This window comes from Enhydra lutris, unplaced genomic scaffold (assembly GCF_002288905.1).
Source record: "Enhydra lutris kenyoni isolate GAN:26980312 unplaced genomic scaffold, ASM228890v2 scaffoldscaffold43, whole genome shotgun sequence".
Classification (NCBI taxonomy): domain Eukaryota; kingdom Metazoa; phylum Chordata; class Mammalia; order Carnivora; family Mustelidae; genus Enhydra; species Enhydra lutris.
The window spans coordinates 29,064-44,541 of NW_019154127.1; the positions used below are offsets into that span (position 1 = coordinate 29,064).

A 15,478-nucleotide genomic window follows, 5' to 3' on the forward strand; every position below is an offset into this window, starting at 1 on the left:
ATTTACTAGCACTTATGCAACTATTTCCATAGGAGTGATTATCTACCTACCTATGCTGTGTTCTTCCCACCTTTTTCTTTCTTTTTTTTTTTTAAAGGTTTTATTTATTTATTTGACACAGAGAGGTCACAAGGAGGCAGAGAGGCAGGCAGAGAGAGGGGGAAGCAGGCTCCCCGCTGTGTAGAGAGCCCGATGTGGGGCTTGATACCAGGATCCTGAGATCATGATCTGAGCCAAAGGCAGAGGCTTAGCCCACTGAGCCACCCAGGCGCCCCTCTTCCCACCTTTTTCTATATAACCTGACAATTCCACTTGTTAACCAAGAAATGACTTCAGTTTCAAAATATGCCAAATACATTCAGCTTCTCCCTCTCTCTATATTCATATATATATTCAATATAATAACTATTATCAACATATACATATCCAGCATAATACACAGCACACGCTGTAAGTCAGGACTTGGTGAACTTCAGGACCGAGAGCAGTTCTTGGCCTGCTGGCCTGGAAAGTGCAATAGTCCCTCGTAGACCTCTTGTTGTCATTGCTTCCAAAATTTCTTCTAGAATAAAAATTAATACAAAAGGTAAAATCAAAATCATCTGGTGAAGAGTGTATGATCATTAAACAGTTCAGTAAGATTGTAAATGCAGACTATTTACAAATTCTATTCATCTGAGAAAATAATGTATACCAAGTAAATTTCTATTGAGATGGACTTTGGTCAAATGGAAGCACCTGCATTTTCAAGGTATCATGGAGAACTCTAATCAGACCGAACCGCCTTGCTTTGTAGCGGTGGCTACTCTGGATTCAAACGTTAATTACATTTGTTGTTATAGCAAATAATTAGTTCGCTCCCATCCTGGCCTTCCACACTTCATTTGGGATGAAAAAAGTCAATGAAAGCGGGGCAAACTGTACAGTGACACTAAACAGTGCAAGTAAATGAAGTGGCTTATTTCTTTCAGGCATACTGAAAAAGGCAACACCTTCCCTTTTGTAAGTAAGTCAGAGTAAAAAGGCTGAATTAAGAAAATGGAGTTACAAACAAAGGAACACTTAATAATCATGATGTGATTTGGGGGGCTAAGGATATAAGGTATAAGATGAAAATCAAACTTCTGTAGTGAAAGAGAAGAAAGATTATGGTCAATTTAGTTATGGAGTCATCTGAAAACCAAGATCTAAAAATCCATCCCATGAGCCATATCCATGACAAAACCTCACACGAACTGAAGAGTCCGTAGCAGAATTGTTAAGGGCATGAAGACTACAATATGGAGGGAGAAGACCGCAATGTGGACAGAATATTCATAATATTCAGGGTGAGGTGTTAAAAGAGGATATTACAGATTTTGTGTTTGAATTATGAGTTTATTAGTTAGGGGAAAAACTGTCCTCCCCCCTTAAAAATATTGTACTTTCTAAAACAAGAAAAAACATCTTAAAAATCTCTCTCTTCTTTCAATATGAGTGTTATGTTTGTGTGAGCTGTTGTCAGTGATTCTATTTATAGCATCTCGGGTTACTTTATAGTCTTTAACATTATTAACTTTTGCTTTCAACAAAGTAAGTGGCTAAAGATAAACTGGTCTGGATTACCAGGATTGTTTTCTTTGATGGTAACTAGATAGAAAAATCCTCTTGGTGACAGAAGATCTGCAGCCAGTGGGAAAAATCGGTCCATGACTTCCCGACCATTTCTGCCACCAGCCCAAGCTGCTTCTACTCCATGACTTCCTACCTGTAACCATTTAGAAAAGACTGTTTTGTTTTGATTCAAGTTACATTTAGAATCACACACAGAATCTTTCTGACAAGTAACATTCACCAAACAAGTACATACTTTGTATTTTACTGCTGTCCAGGAGGCAGAAAAGTTGAACCTGAGCCCCACCATTTCCTAGCCCTGTGACCTTATGTAAGTTTGTCATTTTTGTGAATTAGTTTTCTCCCTTATCTGTAAAATCAGAAAAGCAATAGTTTCAACTGTAAAAGTAGAAAAATGATAACAAATTAATTTCTTCCATTGCTAGAATCATGGAGGAACTATATTTTAAGTTTGAAAACACTGTTCTGCACGTATCAAGTGCTTAGTAATAGTTGTTACTATTTGTGCAGTGTTTATATTGATAGACATAAGTGATTCTTATACTTACTACAGAAGAATCAGGAAGAAACTAAAAGGGAGCTCCTACATTATAAGAGATCTACTTTGCAGGAAGTTAGTTTCAACATGTCCCGCTCAATCTGGCTCTCTTCTAGATTAAAGTATGAATTGTATAGACCTTTTTAAGGAACCATTTAATACATAAAGGCTCACCAAAGCATTTCTTCATGTAACAATCTAATTATATCATAGAAGCAAAACCCATGAGATTTCATGAGGTCTTAAAATTTTTTTTTTTAAAGATTTTATTTATTTATTTGACAGAGATCACAAGCAGGCAGAGAAGCAGGTAGAGAGAGAGAGAGAGGGAAGCAGGTTCCCTGCCGAGCAGAGAGCCCGATGCGGGGCTCGATCCCAGGACCCTGGGATCATGACCTGAGCTGAAGGCAGAGGCTTTAACCCACTGAGCCACCCAGGCGCCCCGGTCTTAAAAATTTTTAGATTTTTATCATTGTATCTTGTTTTCAAAACTAAAGAATATTTTGAAGAAACCATTCAAAAACTATTTTAACCCTAACAATTATTTTCTTTCTATATCTTTCACTGGTTTTGTCCGTAGTTTAGTTTAAATTAGTTGTATACAATCATGCTTACTGTTTTTATTCATTTAAATGGCATACATTTCTTCACTAATGTAAATTTCTTTATACCTATACTATCTTATAAGAGAAATACATTCATTATACCTGCTTTAAAAAAAACTGCACTTTCCCTTTTTTTTGCTGTTTTGCTTGTCTGCTCCTTCCCGATCTCTCTCTCTCTCTCTCTCTCTCTCTCTCACACACACACACACAGTTTTTTCTTTTTTGTCCATGTTTTACAAAGACAGAATTATATTCTGTATTTTTACCCCATTATCTTGCTTTTCTCATTCAACAATACCTTCAGTTGAGCTCTTCATATGATCAGGTATGGTTCTGATTTACTCTTTTAATGGCTGCCTAAGATTTTATAATGCAAAAGTATCCTGTCTTATGTAGCTATTGATGAGCGCCTGATGCATTCAATTGCTAAAATTTTTTTGCATCTAAGTTTTTTAAAAGATTCATTTATTTGTTTTAGAGAGAGAGCAATGGAGCAGAGAAGGGGCAGAGGGAGATAATATCCAAGTAGCCTCCTGCTGAGGGCTGAGTCCCATGTGGGCTTAACTGCACCACCCATGACATTAGGACCTGAGCCGAAACCAAGAGTTGGACACTTAAGCAACTGAGCCACCCAGGTGCCCCTTTTCGTATATAATTTATATTATTCCCATATCTATCATAAATGTCCTGATACAATTTCCCACAAATTATGTTAGGAAACTTATCAGTTCCTCTGTTTTCTGTCAAGACTTTCCTCCTAGAGACTTCTCTTTCCTGGCATTCCTAGAATTACTTCTTTTTCTGGGGCTCTTGTCTTCCTTTTCCTTGGTTTACCCTTGTATTTTGGTGGAGCCCATTCTATGGATGTTTCATCAGGTAAAATGGTCTGTGGACAGACACACTGGATGGTGATAAGCCTGTCTCTCGTTATTCTCAACTAGGACCCCTCTGTGCTAGACCCTGTTTATTTGCCTCCCCAGGGATGCTCAGCCAGGTTTATCTGCTTGCATTAGAAATGACCCTATGGGAAGATCTCTTGGCACCAAGCCCATTCTTACAGACCACAGAAGGAGTGTTTCCATCTTTCCAGGGAGGAGTCATGCTTGGTGGTCTACTGCTTGCCTGCTACCTGAGGCTTGCTGGGCCTGCTCTTGATCCTTCATGGCTCACGGGCACACACCAGGAGTACTTCAGCTCCTGTTTCTAGATATACCAGTAAGTACAGCCACAATTGGTTAGATGCACTAACTCCCATTATTTTTATATTATGTCTCCTGGATCTAAACTCTAAGTCTCTTATCTTTTGCCTTCATGATTTCCTTCTTTTTATCTTTATGTGCTGTGCACTAAAATCTTTCATTTGGTTTCCAGAACACCGATTAGGTCTTGACAGAGACCAGATCCTCTTTTAATTCATTTCCTAATGTTTTATTTTGTAAAACATGTTTTTAAAGCTTAAGGAAATCTTCATTATCCTACACTTTGATTCTGCTGTCCAGCTAACTGCTCAGCTCATGGGAATTAGGACACTTGCTCTCGCTGTTGGGACTGTGAAAGAGCAGAGGTCCTGCCTCCTCTCAATCAACATGTTCCAGCAGCTCAGGAGAAGCAAGTATGCAGCTTAGTAGTGGAAATGCGGGAGAACGGAAGCCCATTCGTGTCCCCATATTCCCAGAATCTCCTCTTCATTCACTAGTCTTGCCAGAAGTTTATAGATCTGATAGACCATGATTTACTTAACTGCATTTCCTCTGTTACATATATAGGTTCATATTATTTGCTATCATAAATAAACATGCAATAAGCATATTTTTGTGAACATCAACTTTTATTCTACTGTTGAATGATTTCTTTCTTTTTTTTTTTTTTTAAAGATTTACTTACTTATTTGTGAGAGAGAAAGACAGCAAGAGAGAGTGCACAAGCAGGGGGAGCGGGAGGCAGAGGGAGAAGCCACCGAGCAAGGAGTCCGACACAAGACTCCATCCCAGAGTCCTGGGATCACAAACAGAGCCAAAGGCAAAGGCTCAAACGACTGAGCCACCGAGGCGTCCCTTGAATGATTTTAAATTATATCTCAAGGACTGAAATTATTGGACTGAAACATTTTTATCATTCTTGAGATTTATTCACACAGTCCCTTCCTAAAGAGTTGTACTAAGTTGCATTGGCCTCAACCTCTGTTAACCTTGTAACAATGACTTTCCTTCTCATAGGCGTTCCTAGTCAGAGGAGCAAGAAGTTCTCAGTTGCTTAGCTGCCCTTAGTAGTAATAGCAGCGACACAGACTTTGCCATCTTGGCAGAGGACAATGTAATGTTTATCAGCCTTGCCATGATTCATTGATGAATAAAACAGGATCATGAAAAATTCAAGGAAAGCTGGCCTTAGTTCATTATTAAACTTTGTCAGCCTTGACCATTCTCTCTTTAAATTCAGATATGATTTACCTCTTCATTATTGAGATTTTCCAAATCATATATTTCAAGATGTTTCTTTTCCCTACCTGAAATAAGAATCAGCGCCCCCACACCTGTGAAAGGAGGAAATTGTTGACTTTCAGAAAGAATTCCTATAATGAATTTAAGGATGATTAAAAATATTGTTTTGCAAATTTGCCATTCATGATAAAGGGGACACACACACAAATTTAAACATATGACTTGATTTTGATAGGCATTTTAAGGATGAATATGGGTCACTGTATTTCCATTCGTTTGAGATTCCTTTCCTATGTCTACCAACATACCTGATTATTGACCATTATGAGTAATATCAGACCAGTTTGTATTAATCAGCAGCTGACTAATGTCATATAATGAGTTCCTTTGATTTTATAAGGAAAATACCTGAAAATATTAATAATTAAATCTTGTTACCCATCTTACCTCTTCAGGTGGAGTCACTACATAGGGGGGATTAAACACCAGAAGATCAACTTTTTCCTTCAATCTTGGTAATAAGCCTTTGACCTAAATGTTTTAATAGTCAGAATTTTAAACTGGACTCAGAATTAAAATAGATAAATACATAAATCTTTAAAAATACTTTCTTCCCATGTTTTTAGAGAAAAATGTGTTAGAGGACTAAAATTATAGATAGAGATAAATATTTTTATATTTTCTTCAGATATAGGTTATATGCATTTACCTAAAAACAGGAAATTAAACTATTTATCAGAATGAACATAAAATGTACAAAAAGCCTCTGCTTTTCAACAGCTCACATGTTTACACTCTGGGTTCACTTTTGGAAGATTAAATTAAGGAAGCAAGCTCTCCTATGTTCTATATAGATATACATATGCTTTTAACCTATTGCTCTAACTTAAACATTTATTTTCTGTAACCAAGAGAAATGTTTTATGAGATAACAAAAAAACATGAGAAAATGCATATGTATAAAAATAGATATACATATATGTGCATATATATATATATATATTTGCTTTCTACTTTATTCATAAAATAAAGATATGTAAATAAATGTATTGGCTGGAACAATTAGGTATCAAAGAGAGGACTGAAAAAAGTAGAAGAGACACTGAAAATCTCAGTTGTTGGGCATTTTGTAAATCTTATAAACCACTGGGTGCAATTTTCTGTGAACCCACAACAAAAATGTCTTTTTAAACAAAGTGCTTTCAGGGCACAATGCCATTTAAAGTATTCCTTTGGTTCCTCTGATGACTGAATTACATACATACTCACAAAACCATGTCTCGTCATGCCACCCTGCACTGTCCCAGGCACAGTATGTGGATAGGCTCTCACCCCTAAAGCCATTTCCTTCAATTGTCACTTTGTACAGACTCTCATCCATGAATTCTGAAGCTGTTTCTTTCTTTTTTTTTTTTTTTAGATTTACTTATTTGAGAGAAAGAGACAGAAAGAGTGCGCGCACGTGCACACATGCCTGAACAGGGCAGAGGAAGAGGAAGCAGAGTCCCCGCTGAGCACAGAGCCTGAAGTGGAGCTCCATCCCACAGACCCTGAGATCCTGACCTGAGTTGAAATTAAGAGTCGGTCACCGAGCAACTGCGCTTAACCAACTGCGCCAACCAGGCATCCCCTGAGGCTGTTTCTTGAGATGGAATAGCTGAAGTACTTCAAGGCAGGGTCAGAAGTGTCAGGTATTTGGTTAACATTCTTACAATTCTCCCATATAGGCACAGAGACCTACCATTATTCACTAAATATTTTTCTTTAAATGGACCTTTTTTTTTTTTTTTTGTTAAATAAATTTGCTCTAAAGGGAAATCAGTATTACTTCCTGGAAACAGAAATGACTACAAGGATAAATGGGATATAAATTTTAAAAATGTCATGGTTATAGTTACTGCTTCCAGTCTGAGTGTGACACAGGCCTTCTGCCTCTTTGTTAGAGGCATTTGGGGGGGCGCCTGGGTGGCTCAGTCAGTTAAGCATCTGCCTTCAGCTCAGGTCATGATTCCAGAGTCCTGGAACCGAGTCCCACATGGAGTCCCACATGGAGTCCCACATGGAGCTCCACATGAAGTACCCCCACCCCCACCTGCTCACTGTGGGGGAGGCTGCTAAGCAGGGAGCCTGCTTGTCCCTCTCCTCCTTCTGTCCTGCTTGTGCTCTCTCTCACAGTCTGTCTTTCACATAAATAATAAATACATAAATATGTAAATATGAGACTGACACACTACCTACTGCACTAACGAGCCACCTCATAAATATGTAAATAAATAAAATCTTTGAGAGAGAGGGAAAAAAAGAGACATTTGCAAGTGTTTAAAAGGTGTTAAAACTGAGAACTTCTCCCAGATGTAATCAAAATAGCTGAAGGAGGATTAGAGAGGAAAGAGCTTTTACATCATGTGATTCAAAGTTATTTAACACTCAGTCATACCGTCTCAGTACTGGGCACATCACTGGGCTATTTACACACAGTGTGAAACACTGCCTTACAACTTCCATTTTATCCCGGTTTCTAAAAGCATTTCTGTTTGTTGTCTTAATAGGCCTGTTAACTATAAAGTTCAAAGAGAACACATGAATAGTATCTTTGAGGAGGTGTTACAGAGGTACCTCTTCTTTCTCCTATTCATTTAAAAAGTGAAAAGTAACATTTTTGAGGGACGTGATTCAGGAATACCTTTGTCTGCAAGTAGGAAGATGACTAGTTATCTGCTGTTCCTTTTGGTAGTGATACTGCAGCATGAGGAAATACATTTGAAATAACCAATTTTCAATTACATAAAGAAATTAAGTTTCTCACATTGTAAAAAAAAAAAAAAAAAAGTCCAAAAGGTAATTTTCCAGAAATGTTGAGAAGGGAAACTAAAAAAGAATTTGCTTTGTAATTGTTTATAATGGCTCTGAGGTGGGGGCGCCTGGGTGGCTCAGTCATTAAGCGGCTGCCTTCGGCTCAGGTCATGATCCCAAAGTCCTGGGAATGAACCCCACATCGGGCTCCCTCCTCAGCGGAGAGCCTGCTTCTCCTTCTCCCTCTGTCTGCTGCTCTGCCTACTTGTGCTCTCTATCTCTCTGTCAAATAAATAAATAAAATCTTAAAAAAAAAAATGGTTCTGAGGTACTATATATTAATAATCATTGCAGTATGGGTTTTAAATAAAGGAAAAAATTGCTACTAAAATACAGAAAATTATGTAGTTTAAAAAGGAATGGATGACCCTCTGGCTCTCTTTCCCATTAGATCTGAACGCTGGTCTTGGTGGTCGTGAAAGGAGGAAAAGGAGCACTGAAGCTGGCCTCGTGGTGCTTATAGTCTGGTGTATAGGCTGTGGGCTAGTTTCAAACAGGGTTTGAATTCTCTTTGAACTGGTTTCCTCCTTCCCACTAAACTGGGATAATCTTCGGCTTAAAGGGAGGATGTATGTGAAGCTCTGGGAGTTGTAGTGGTGGCTGACTTAGTACTTCTGTATTTGATAAATACCCATGGTTCTCTTGTAAAACAAAACAAAACAAAAGGAAATGGATTTATTATTTTTTTAAAGATTTATTTATTTATTTATTTATTTGACAGAGAGATCACAAGTACACAGAGAGGCAGGCAGAGAGAGAGAGGAGGAAGCAGGTTCCCTGCTGAGCAGAGAGCCCGACGTGGGGCTCGATCCCAGGATGCCGAGATCATGACCCGAGCCGAAGGCAGAGGCTCAACCCACTGAGCCACCCAGGCGCCCCAAAGGAAATGGATTTAAATGAGAAAGTCACTGTAGACTGGATACGAGGTCTAATCACACACACCCCTCATCCATCCACATTCAGCTTTTGGGTGGTCTCAGAGCATTAGAACAGATCTAAAAATGGGGAAGTAAGCAAAAAAGGCCTCTGACAAGAAGTTTTAAATTCAAACAGCAAAATGTACTTTATTTATATGAGAGGCTCTTATTTAGAGCCCCTGAACTCTTAGCTTAAATACAAGTTTAACTAAATCACTTGTTTGGTATTCTAGCAAACAGCACATGGAAAGAGAGAGTGGAAATGCCACGAACAGGTAACAGTAAAATAAGACAACATAAAGCAAGAGAAAAGAGACAAAGAGGAGAGGAAATGAAAACTCAAAATCACTGCAGGCTCTAGCTACTCAGTGTAAGGCAGAAAGCCCTGAGTAATCCTCATCACAGCTAGCACAGAATAGTAACTAATGCTCATTTTAATGACCCTAAATCAATCAAAGATAAAGTTATGTTTAGTTTGTTTTAGGAATGTCAGGAAAGCCATATGACATATCTGAAAAAAGTCTTTTTTCTAAAACTAAAAAAGAAGCAAAATAAAAGTACTGCTTTGTAAACAGGTAAGCTTAGTTATCTGAAACAATGATTTTGATCATGGCTGTGATCATCTATGCCTAGTGTTCTGAATATTAAACAAACACAGAGTTTTGTAAGTGGATCATAATCTATGCTAATGCCTCCTTCTTCCTTCTTTCTTTGTCAGCATTCAGGGTCACCATCACCTCGAACCACCGAAAGAGTTGACTGGCATGGACTACCATGAGCCATGTCCTGAAACAGCTGTGAGACTTCTAGATTTAGACTCAATGGTCTGGCCTTAAATTCTGTAATTATCACTCTCTTAGTTACATGACTTTAAAAAATGAACCTCACCTCAGTTTCTACCTCTGTTAAAAATATATATATTCTGAATTTCTTATTTATCTAAAGTCTTATCATACCAAAACCATATATTTAACACTAATCATGGACACAATAAAGAAATAAGTTAAAATTTTAAAGGGCAAAACCTTCACAGTGATCCCATGTAAATCACCTGAGTACCTTTCTTGATAATCTAGTTTTTAATAGCAGTAACAAGTTCTAATAGGTAAGAATTTCTTACATATTTGGCTTAATTCCTTCTAAACTGAAAAATCACTTCTGAGTTTAAAAAAGCAGAAAAGCTAAATACTCTTAACGCTAAGAATACACGTCAAGAAGCATGGAAAGCATTTTTATTTCTTATCCCTATCTGGTACATGGTGTTAAGATTTTTTGCTTACAAAAAAGCACTTATAACAACAACAAATACCCAAAATTATCCAAGTCTTACTAATTAAAATATTAAAGGAAAACTACGACTGGGAAATATATGTGTAACTTAAAATGATGGTTCTGTAATTGTGATGTGTTTTTTTACCTGTCCAGGCCTCATTCCCCTCTTCCTTCTGATTTCACCTCCTTGATCTCTAATGGGTAAATTCTCTATCCTCTCATTCTCAATCCATTTAGCTTGGGTTGGGCTTATCCCAATGCAGCTGTCGGGGTGGGACTATGACTCAGGCCTAAACCAGTCATCTGCATATTTCAATCCCCTTTGGCCACAATGAGAGATTTTGAGATGGCATATGATCCAAGACGATCCAAGCAATACTCACTCTGGGGCTTGTAAGACAAACTAAATAGAAAGAGATTCTTTCCATGGAAGGATAAGGGAGGTGTTTGCTGAGAAGTGAGAAATAGACATGCAAGTATCTTCTTACCAAGAAGAAAAAGACTACCTAGAAATAGAGCCAACAGAGAAGTTCAGAGCTAAGAAAAAGATGCCTGTCATATCATTTGAGTTCCTGGAGCCAGCTGTGCCTGAAGCCACACACTTTACTTAAGCCAGTTTAAACTGGATTCTCTGTCACTTCTGACCAAAAGATGACTGATCCTTCCAAGACAGTAGAAATTTCCTTTGAATTCTGGACAAGATGAATTACATCAGTTAAGAATTTACTTTGTAAATTATGGGGTATACTATTTAGTGGATTAAAAGTTAATTAATTTATCACTCAAGCTTCTTTGACCTAATCATCTTAACCTTAACTTATTTGAGAAGGAAATTAACTATTATTGGACAAGGATGATTAGCTCACCAAGTCTGTAATTACTGGCTGAATGTGGACTTTGTTACAGTGTGCTGTCTCCAGAGTGCAAGCTGCTGCTTCAGGGTTGATATCAGTGCACCTAGAAACAGAAAGAAAGAAAACTGTATTTTACGACCATGAGGCAACCTATTACTGAAAAATTTTAAAGTGTTACACTGCTTTTTTACAAAGCAGATTTAGAAAAAAGTGAAAATGCTTTAATAATGGTGAAGGAAAAAGAAATAAGATGTTAAATTAATGAAAAAGATTGTTATATTGATATAATGTGCAAGAGTAGAAACTACACATACATGCGTACACATCTGAAGGAATTAAATTATGAATCTAATGTATACTATGCCACCACAAAAATGAAATTTAAAAGGAATTTTTGAAAAATAGTCATGATACAATATTAAAAACATAGGAAATGGGAAAAAAAGAAAGAAACACACTTGGACCATGTGTGGTAGAACTGGAAGTGATTTTTATTTTCTTCTTTAAACTTTCCATATTCTTAAATTTTCTTGAAAAATTAAGTAATTTTCAATTTTTTCTGGTAATCGTTGCCTAAAAAATTTCAAATTTAGAAATACCCTAAAAATTATTTTGTTGCTTCTATAATTATGTAGTATGGTGGAACAGTTTTGGACATGCAGTTAAAATGTTTAGGGAAGAATAATTTATAATCTGAGTCCTTACTACACTTAAGTAGACCCTTTCAGATATATATCATTCATTTACAAAATATATATATATACCATTCATTTATAAAAATGATTTCATTAGGGCAGTCATATCCCTAGTGAATTTCTTAGTGGAAGATGGGGATGAATTTGATATACTTACATGTATAAAGCTTGAGGACCTATCATAGAGGCTAGGAATGCAGATACCACTCCAGACCCTGATCCAACTTCAAGGCATATTTCCACTCTAAAAAAGCAAAATAAAATAAATGAGTAGAGTAGGATAAAAATATACATCACAGAAAATGATGCTCAATCTACTTTTAATGTGTATTTCTCCAGCATCACTCATCTGCAAATATATGGAAATACAAAAGAAATTTATAAACACACTAATTTCTGACAACCACTTTGTGCTCATTTAACACTGTTTAACTCAGAATTGTTTGAGGTGTGCAATTAAAGTCCATAAAATAGATGGCTTCCAATTAATTACTACAAAACATTACATAAAACTATGGAATAAGGTTGAGGGTTGAAAATATTAATATGAAAAACATCAACCCTTCTCACAAGGGTTTAGTAGTTTAGTACTTTCCTAAAATGATAGGGTAGTTATTATACTATGTATTTATGATGTTTTCTCTATCATTTAAAAGTACATAACATTCACAAATCCATTAGCATATCCTAGGGGAAAAAAAATTCCCCCTTTCTCTTAATAGATTTAGAACAGGAAGGAAAGTTGTTGTCTGTACAGCTGTACACTGAACTGAGAAAATCTCACAGAATCTGATCTTAGAATATTAATATAATTTTAAAATGCTTTTGAATAAATTCTTTATTACACTCTATTTTATCCTTCAATTCAATTTACTTCCGTGCCTATAATCTACATATGCATCAAAAGCACTAATTTTCTCCATCACAGAAATGGGTTTAATGGGATTTAGGTCTTGCTGGCTACTAAGGCCTCAAACAACTATCCAAAAATAAACTCTAGCAGCTTCTAATTTTTGGAATCAATCCACATTATCTGACAAAACTTTATTATTCTGTGGGAAGGTCTGTTGAACCTTACCAGGAGGCTTTTATTTGAAAATAACTATCAGGCTTTCATAAACAGAATCCCAGGAACAGAAATAGATTAATCTGACTTTATAACAAAATCATCTCCTTTCACAGCATACTTTGCAATGCAATTTGTGCTTGTAAATCTTTCTGGGGTATCTTTAGACTACAAGGCAAATTTACAAAAAGAAATATACCGTTCTACATTCCAGTAAACCCCAAAGTTCCATCGTTTACAATGAAAAGTTGGTTTAATAAGCGTTGGGGCATTTTATATATGGAAAAATCTGACCAGGTTTAAGAGAGGTAAACACAATACAGAAATACAGATCTATGAAGCCTGACTGCTGTTTCATCTTGAGATAACCAATTTCAAGTCTTGATCTTTAAATAAATCTAATTACTCAAATTCCTTTCACTAAAAAAATAACAATGCAGGTACTCATTCTTTTAATGTCATTTAAAATTTATGGGGGGGCACTTCAACAAGTCAATTTTATTATTTACAAAGTGCTAGGGAAAATTCCATAGGCTGCTAGCTCTGCAGCTATTTAAAATTTTAAGTTAAATGAAAAATTAACGCTCTGCAAGTCGCACTAGCCACGTCTCAAGGGTTTGGTAGCCACACGTGGCGAACTGGCTAGTGGTTCAGGGCAGAATATGCTGTTCAGCGGGTTTCAAAATACTTATCCACGCCACGATCTCACAACCTCACTTCATTTTTGTGCCCTTCCCTTACTATAGGGTGCTTTTGTACACTGAGTAAATTAAATGCCACCTTTTAATATTGACGAAAAAATTTTATATTAATAAGCCACGTTTTCGGAATATTTGGTTTTTGAACGTGTTATCACATCACTGCTCTCGGGGGCTTGTGGAAAAGATACACGCTAGCGTAGTAAGGAGCTGTGGAGCTCCTGGGACCAAAGCAACACCTTGGCAAAAGTAGAGAAATCCCTGGCCCGCTCATTACAGGAATCTAAAGGGAAATCGTCTGTAACGGCGTTCTATGCTCGCCAAGTCTAAGGACACCGCCTCCTCTTGGGGCAGACGCATCCCTTCTTTCCCGGGCTCTCCTTCGCCGCCGCCTCTCCAGGACGCCCGAGCCCTCTCCCGCAGGGACCCTCGTCCTCCTCGCACCCTGTCAGCTCGGCTGCTGCTGCCTCGAGCGCGTCCAGCAGCAGGAACGTATCCTCCGCGGGCTCGTACACACTGATGAAGGCGCCGCGGCCCACGTGCCCATGCAGCGGTGTAGGGAAGCTCGGAGCCGCCATGTTTCTTCCCTCTGTCCCACGCGCAGGCGCCGAAGTTCCGCGCGCGCAGGCCCGGCAGCGGGGGGCGGGGCAATGGGGGCGGAGCAGTGGGGGCGGGGCGCCGGAGGCGGAGAGACGAATCCGGGCTTGTTATTTCTAACAGTTTGTCGGTGAATGTTCTTGGAATTTCTAGATAAACAGTTATGTAATCTGCAACTGCTGACATTTGCTTTCTTATTTAGAATATTTAAATTTATTTTATTTTATAGGTTAGCCCTTGATGCAGGGCATCCTCGATTGTTTTTGACTAAGGGGAGTATTTTTTCCTTTATATTCAAAAGTTTTCTTCTATTTCTTGTTTGCAAAGAATTGAAAAAATACACAATGGTTACTAAATTTTACTTTTTAAAGTATCAATTGAACTTTAAGTTTTGAGCTTTAAGATTAAAATTTTCTCTCACTTAATTTTTTACTGTAGTATATTATAAAAATTACCTTCCTAATGTTGAATCACGAAGGCACTTTTTGTAAGTCTCACTCAAGCAAGATGATTTTTCTTTTAATATCCTGCTGAATTTGGAATGCTAATAATCTAGCTCTGTTTTGATTATGCTGTCCTCACCGGATGAGTTAGGACATTGTTTCTGGAACATTTGGTAGAACTCACCCATGAAATTGGATGGATTTAGTGTTTTTTTTGTTGTTGTTTTGTTTTTTTGTTTTTTTTTTTAGTTGATGGTTCTCTGCTGTTTTGGGGCATCTTCTATAGATTGTTAGATTCTTCAGGCATTTGTACTCTTTTTGAGTCAATTTTTGCAATTTTCCAATAAAACATTTTTACATCTAGTTTTTAAAATTTGAGTAACAAAAAACACAGGTAAATACCTAGATACCATTTTTTAAAAACCTGAGTACCTATCACCCAGAATTGATAATTAATACTACTTTCTCATATTTCCTTAAGAGTATTTTATTTTTAAAATACATATTATACTATTACTATTTAATACGTGTGTTAAATGTAATATTTATTATAGCGAATTAGCTCATATTATCATGAAGACTCACAAACCCAAAATCTTCAGAGCCAATTTCCTGTCCTTAAGAGTTTTTAAATATAAGAACTAACATAATACAGATGAAGTGGATGTTTTTTCTGTATTCATCCTCAGTTCCATTTTGTAAACCTCTCTCCAACCTGACTTCTCTCATGAATTTAGCGTGTATCCCTCCAATCAATGTTTTTATGTTTTTACGTTCAGATATTCATGAGCAGTGAATGGTTAGTATGTTTTCAAATTTGTTTCTCTGGTAATAGGTTAGATAAACTGTTCTTCCCATTTCTTTTTCACTGAAAATTCTCACTCT

The 15,478-nt window shown here is 37.1% G+C and overlaps 1 protein-coding gene across 2 annotated transcripts; it reads right to left on the reverse strand.

Moving 5' to 3' along the window:
* Positions 1 to 238: 238 nt before the first annotated feature.
* Positions 239 to 14,137, reverse strand: LOC111155793 (N-6 adenine-specific DNA methyltransferase 1). Of its 2 annotated transcripts, XM_022516198.1 has the most exons (6): positions 13,998 to 14,137; positions 11,947 to 12,033; positions 11,107 to 11,197; positions 5,646 to 5,729; positions 1,606 to 1,747; positions 239 to 562 (listed from the first exon to the last, which is right to left on the reverse strand). In XM_022516198.1, exons 1-6 carry the CDS (start codon positions 14,129 to 14,131, stop codon positions 456 to 458), a joined length of 645 nt encoding a protein of 214 aa, XP_022371906.1. In that variant the 5' UTR covers positions 14,132 to 14,137; the 3' UTR covers positions 239 to 455. The 2 variants fall into 2 exon arrangements, with proteins under 2 accessions (XP_022371906.1, XP_022371907.1); XM_022516199.1 differs by lacking the exon at positions 5,646 to 5,729.
* Positions 14,138 to 15,478: the final 1,341 nt, after the last annotated feature.

Coding starts and splice junctions, on each gene's coding strand:
- LOC111155793 (XM_022516198.1), bottom strand. CDS start 14,131: ATGGCGGCTCCGAGCTTCCCTACACCGCTGCATGGGCACGTGGGCCGC. Junction 11,198..11,946: donor GGTCCTCAAGCTTTATACAT/GTAAGTATATCA, acceptor TTCTGTTTCTAG/GTGCACTGATATCAACCCTG. Junction 5,730..11,106: donor AGCCAGTAATTACAGACTTG/GTGAGCTAATCA, acceptor TAAAACATTTAG/GTCAAAGGCTTATTACCAAG.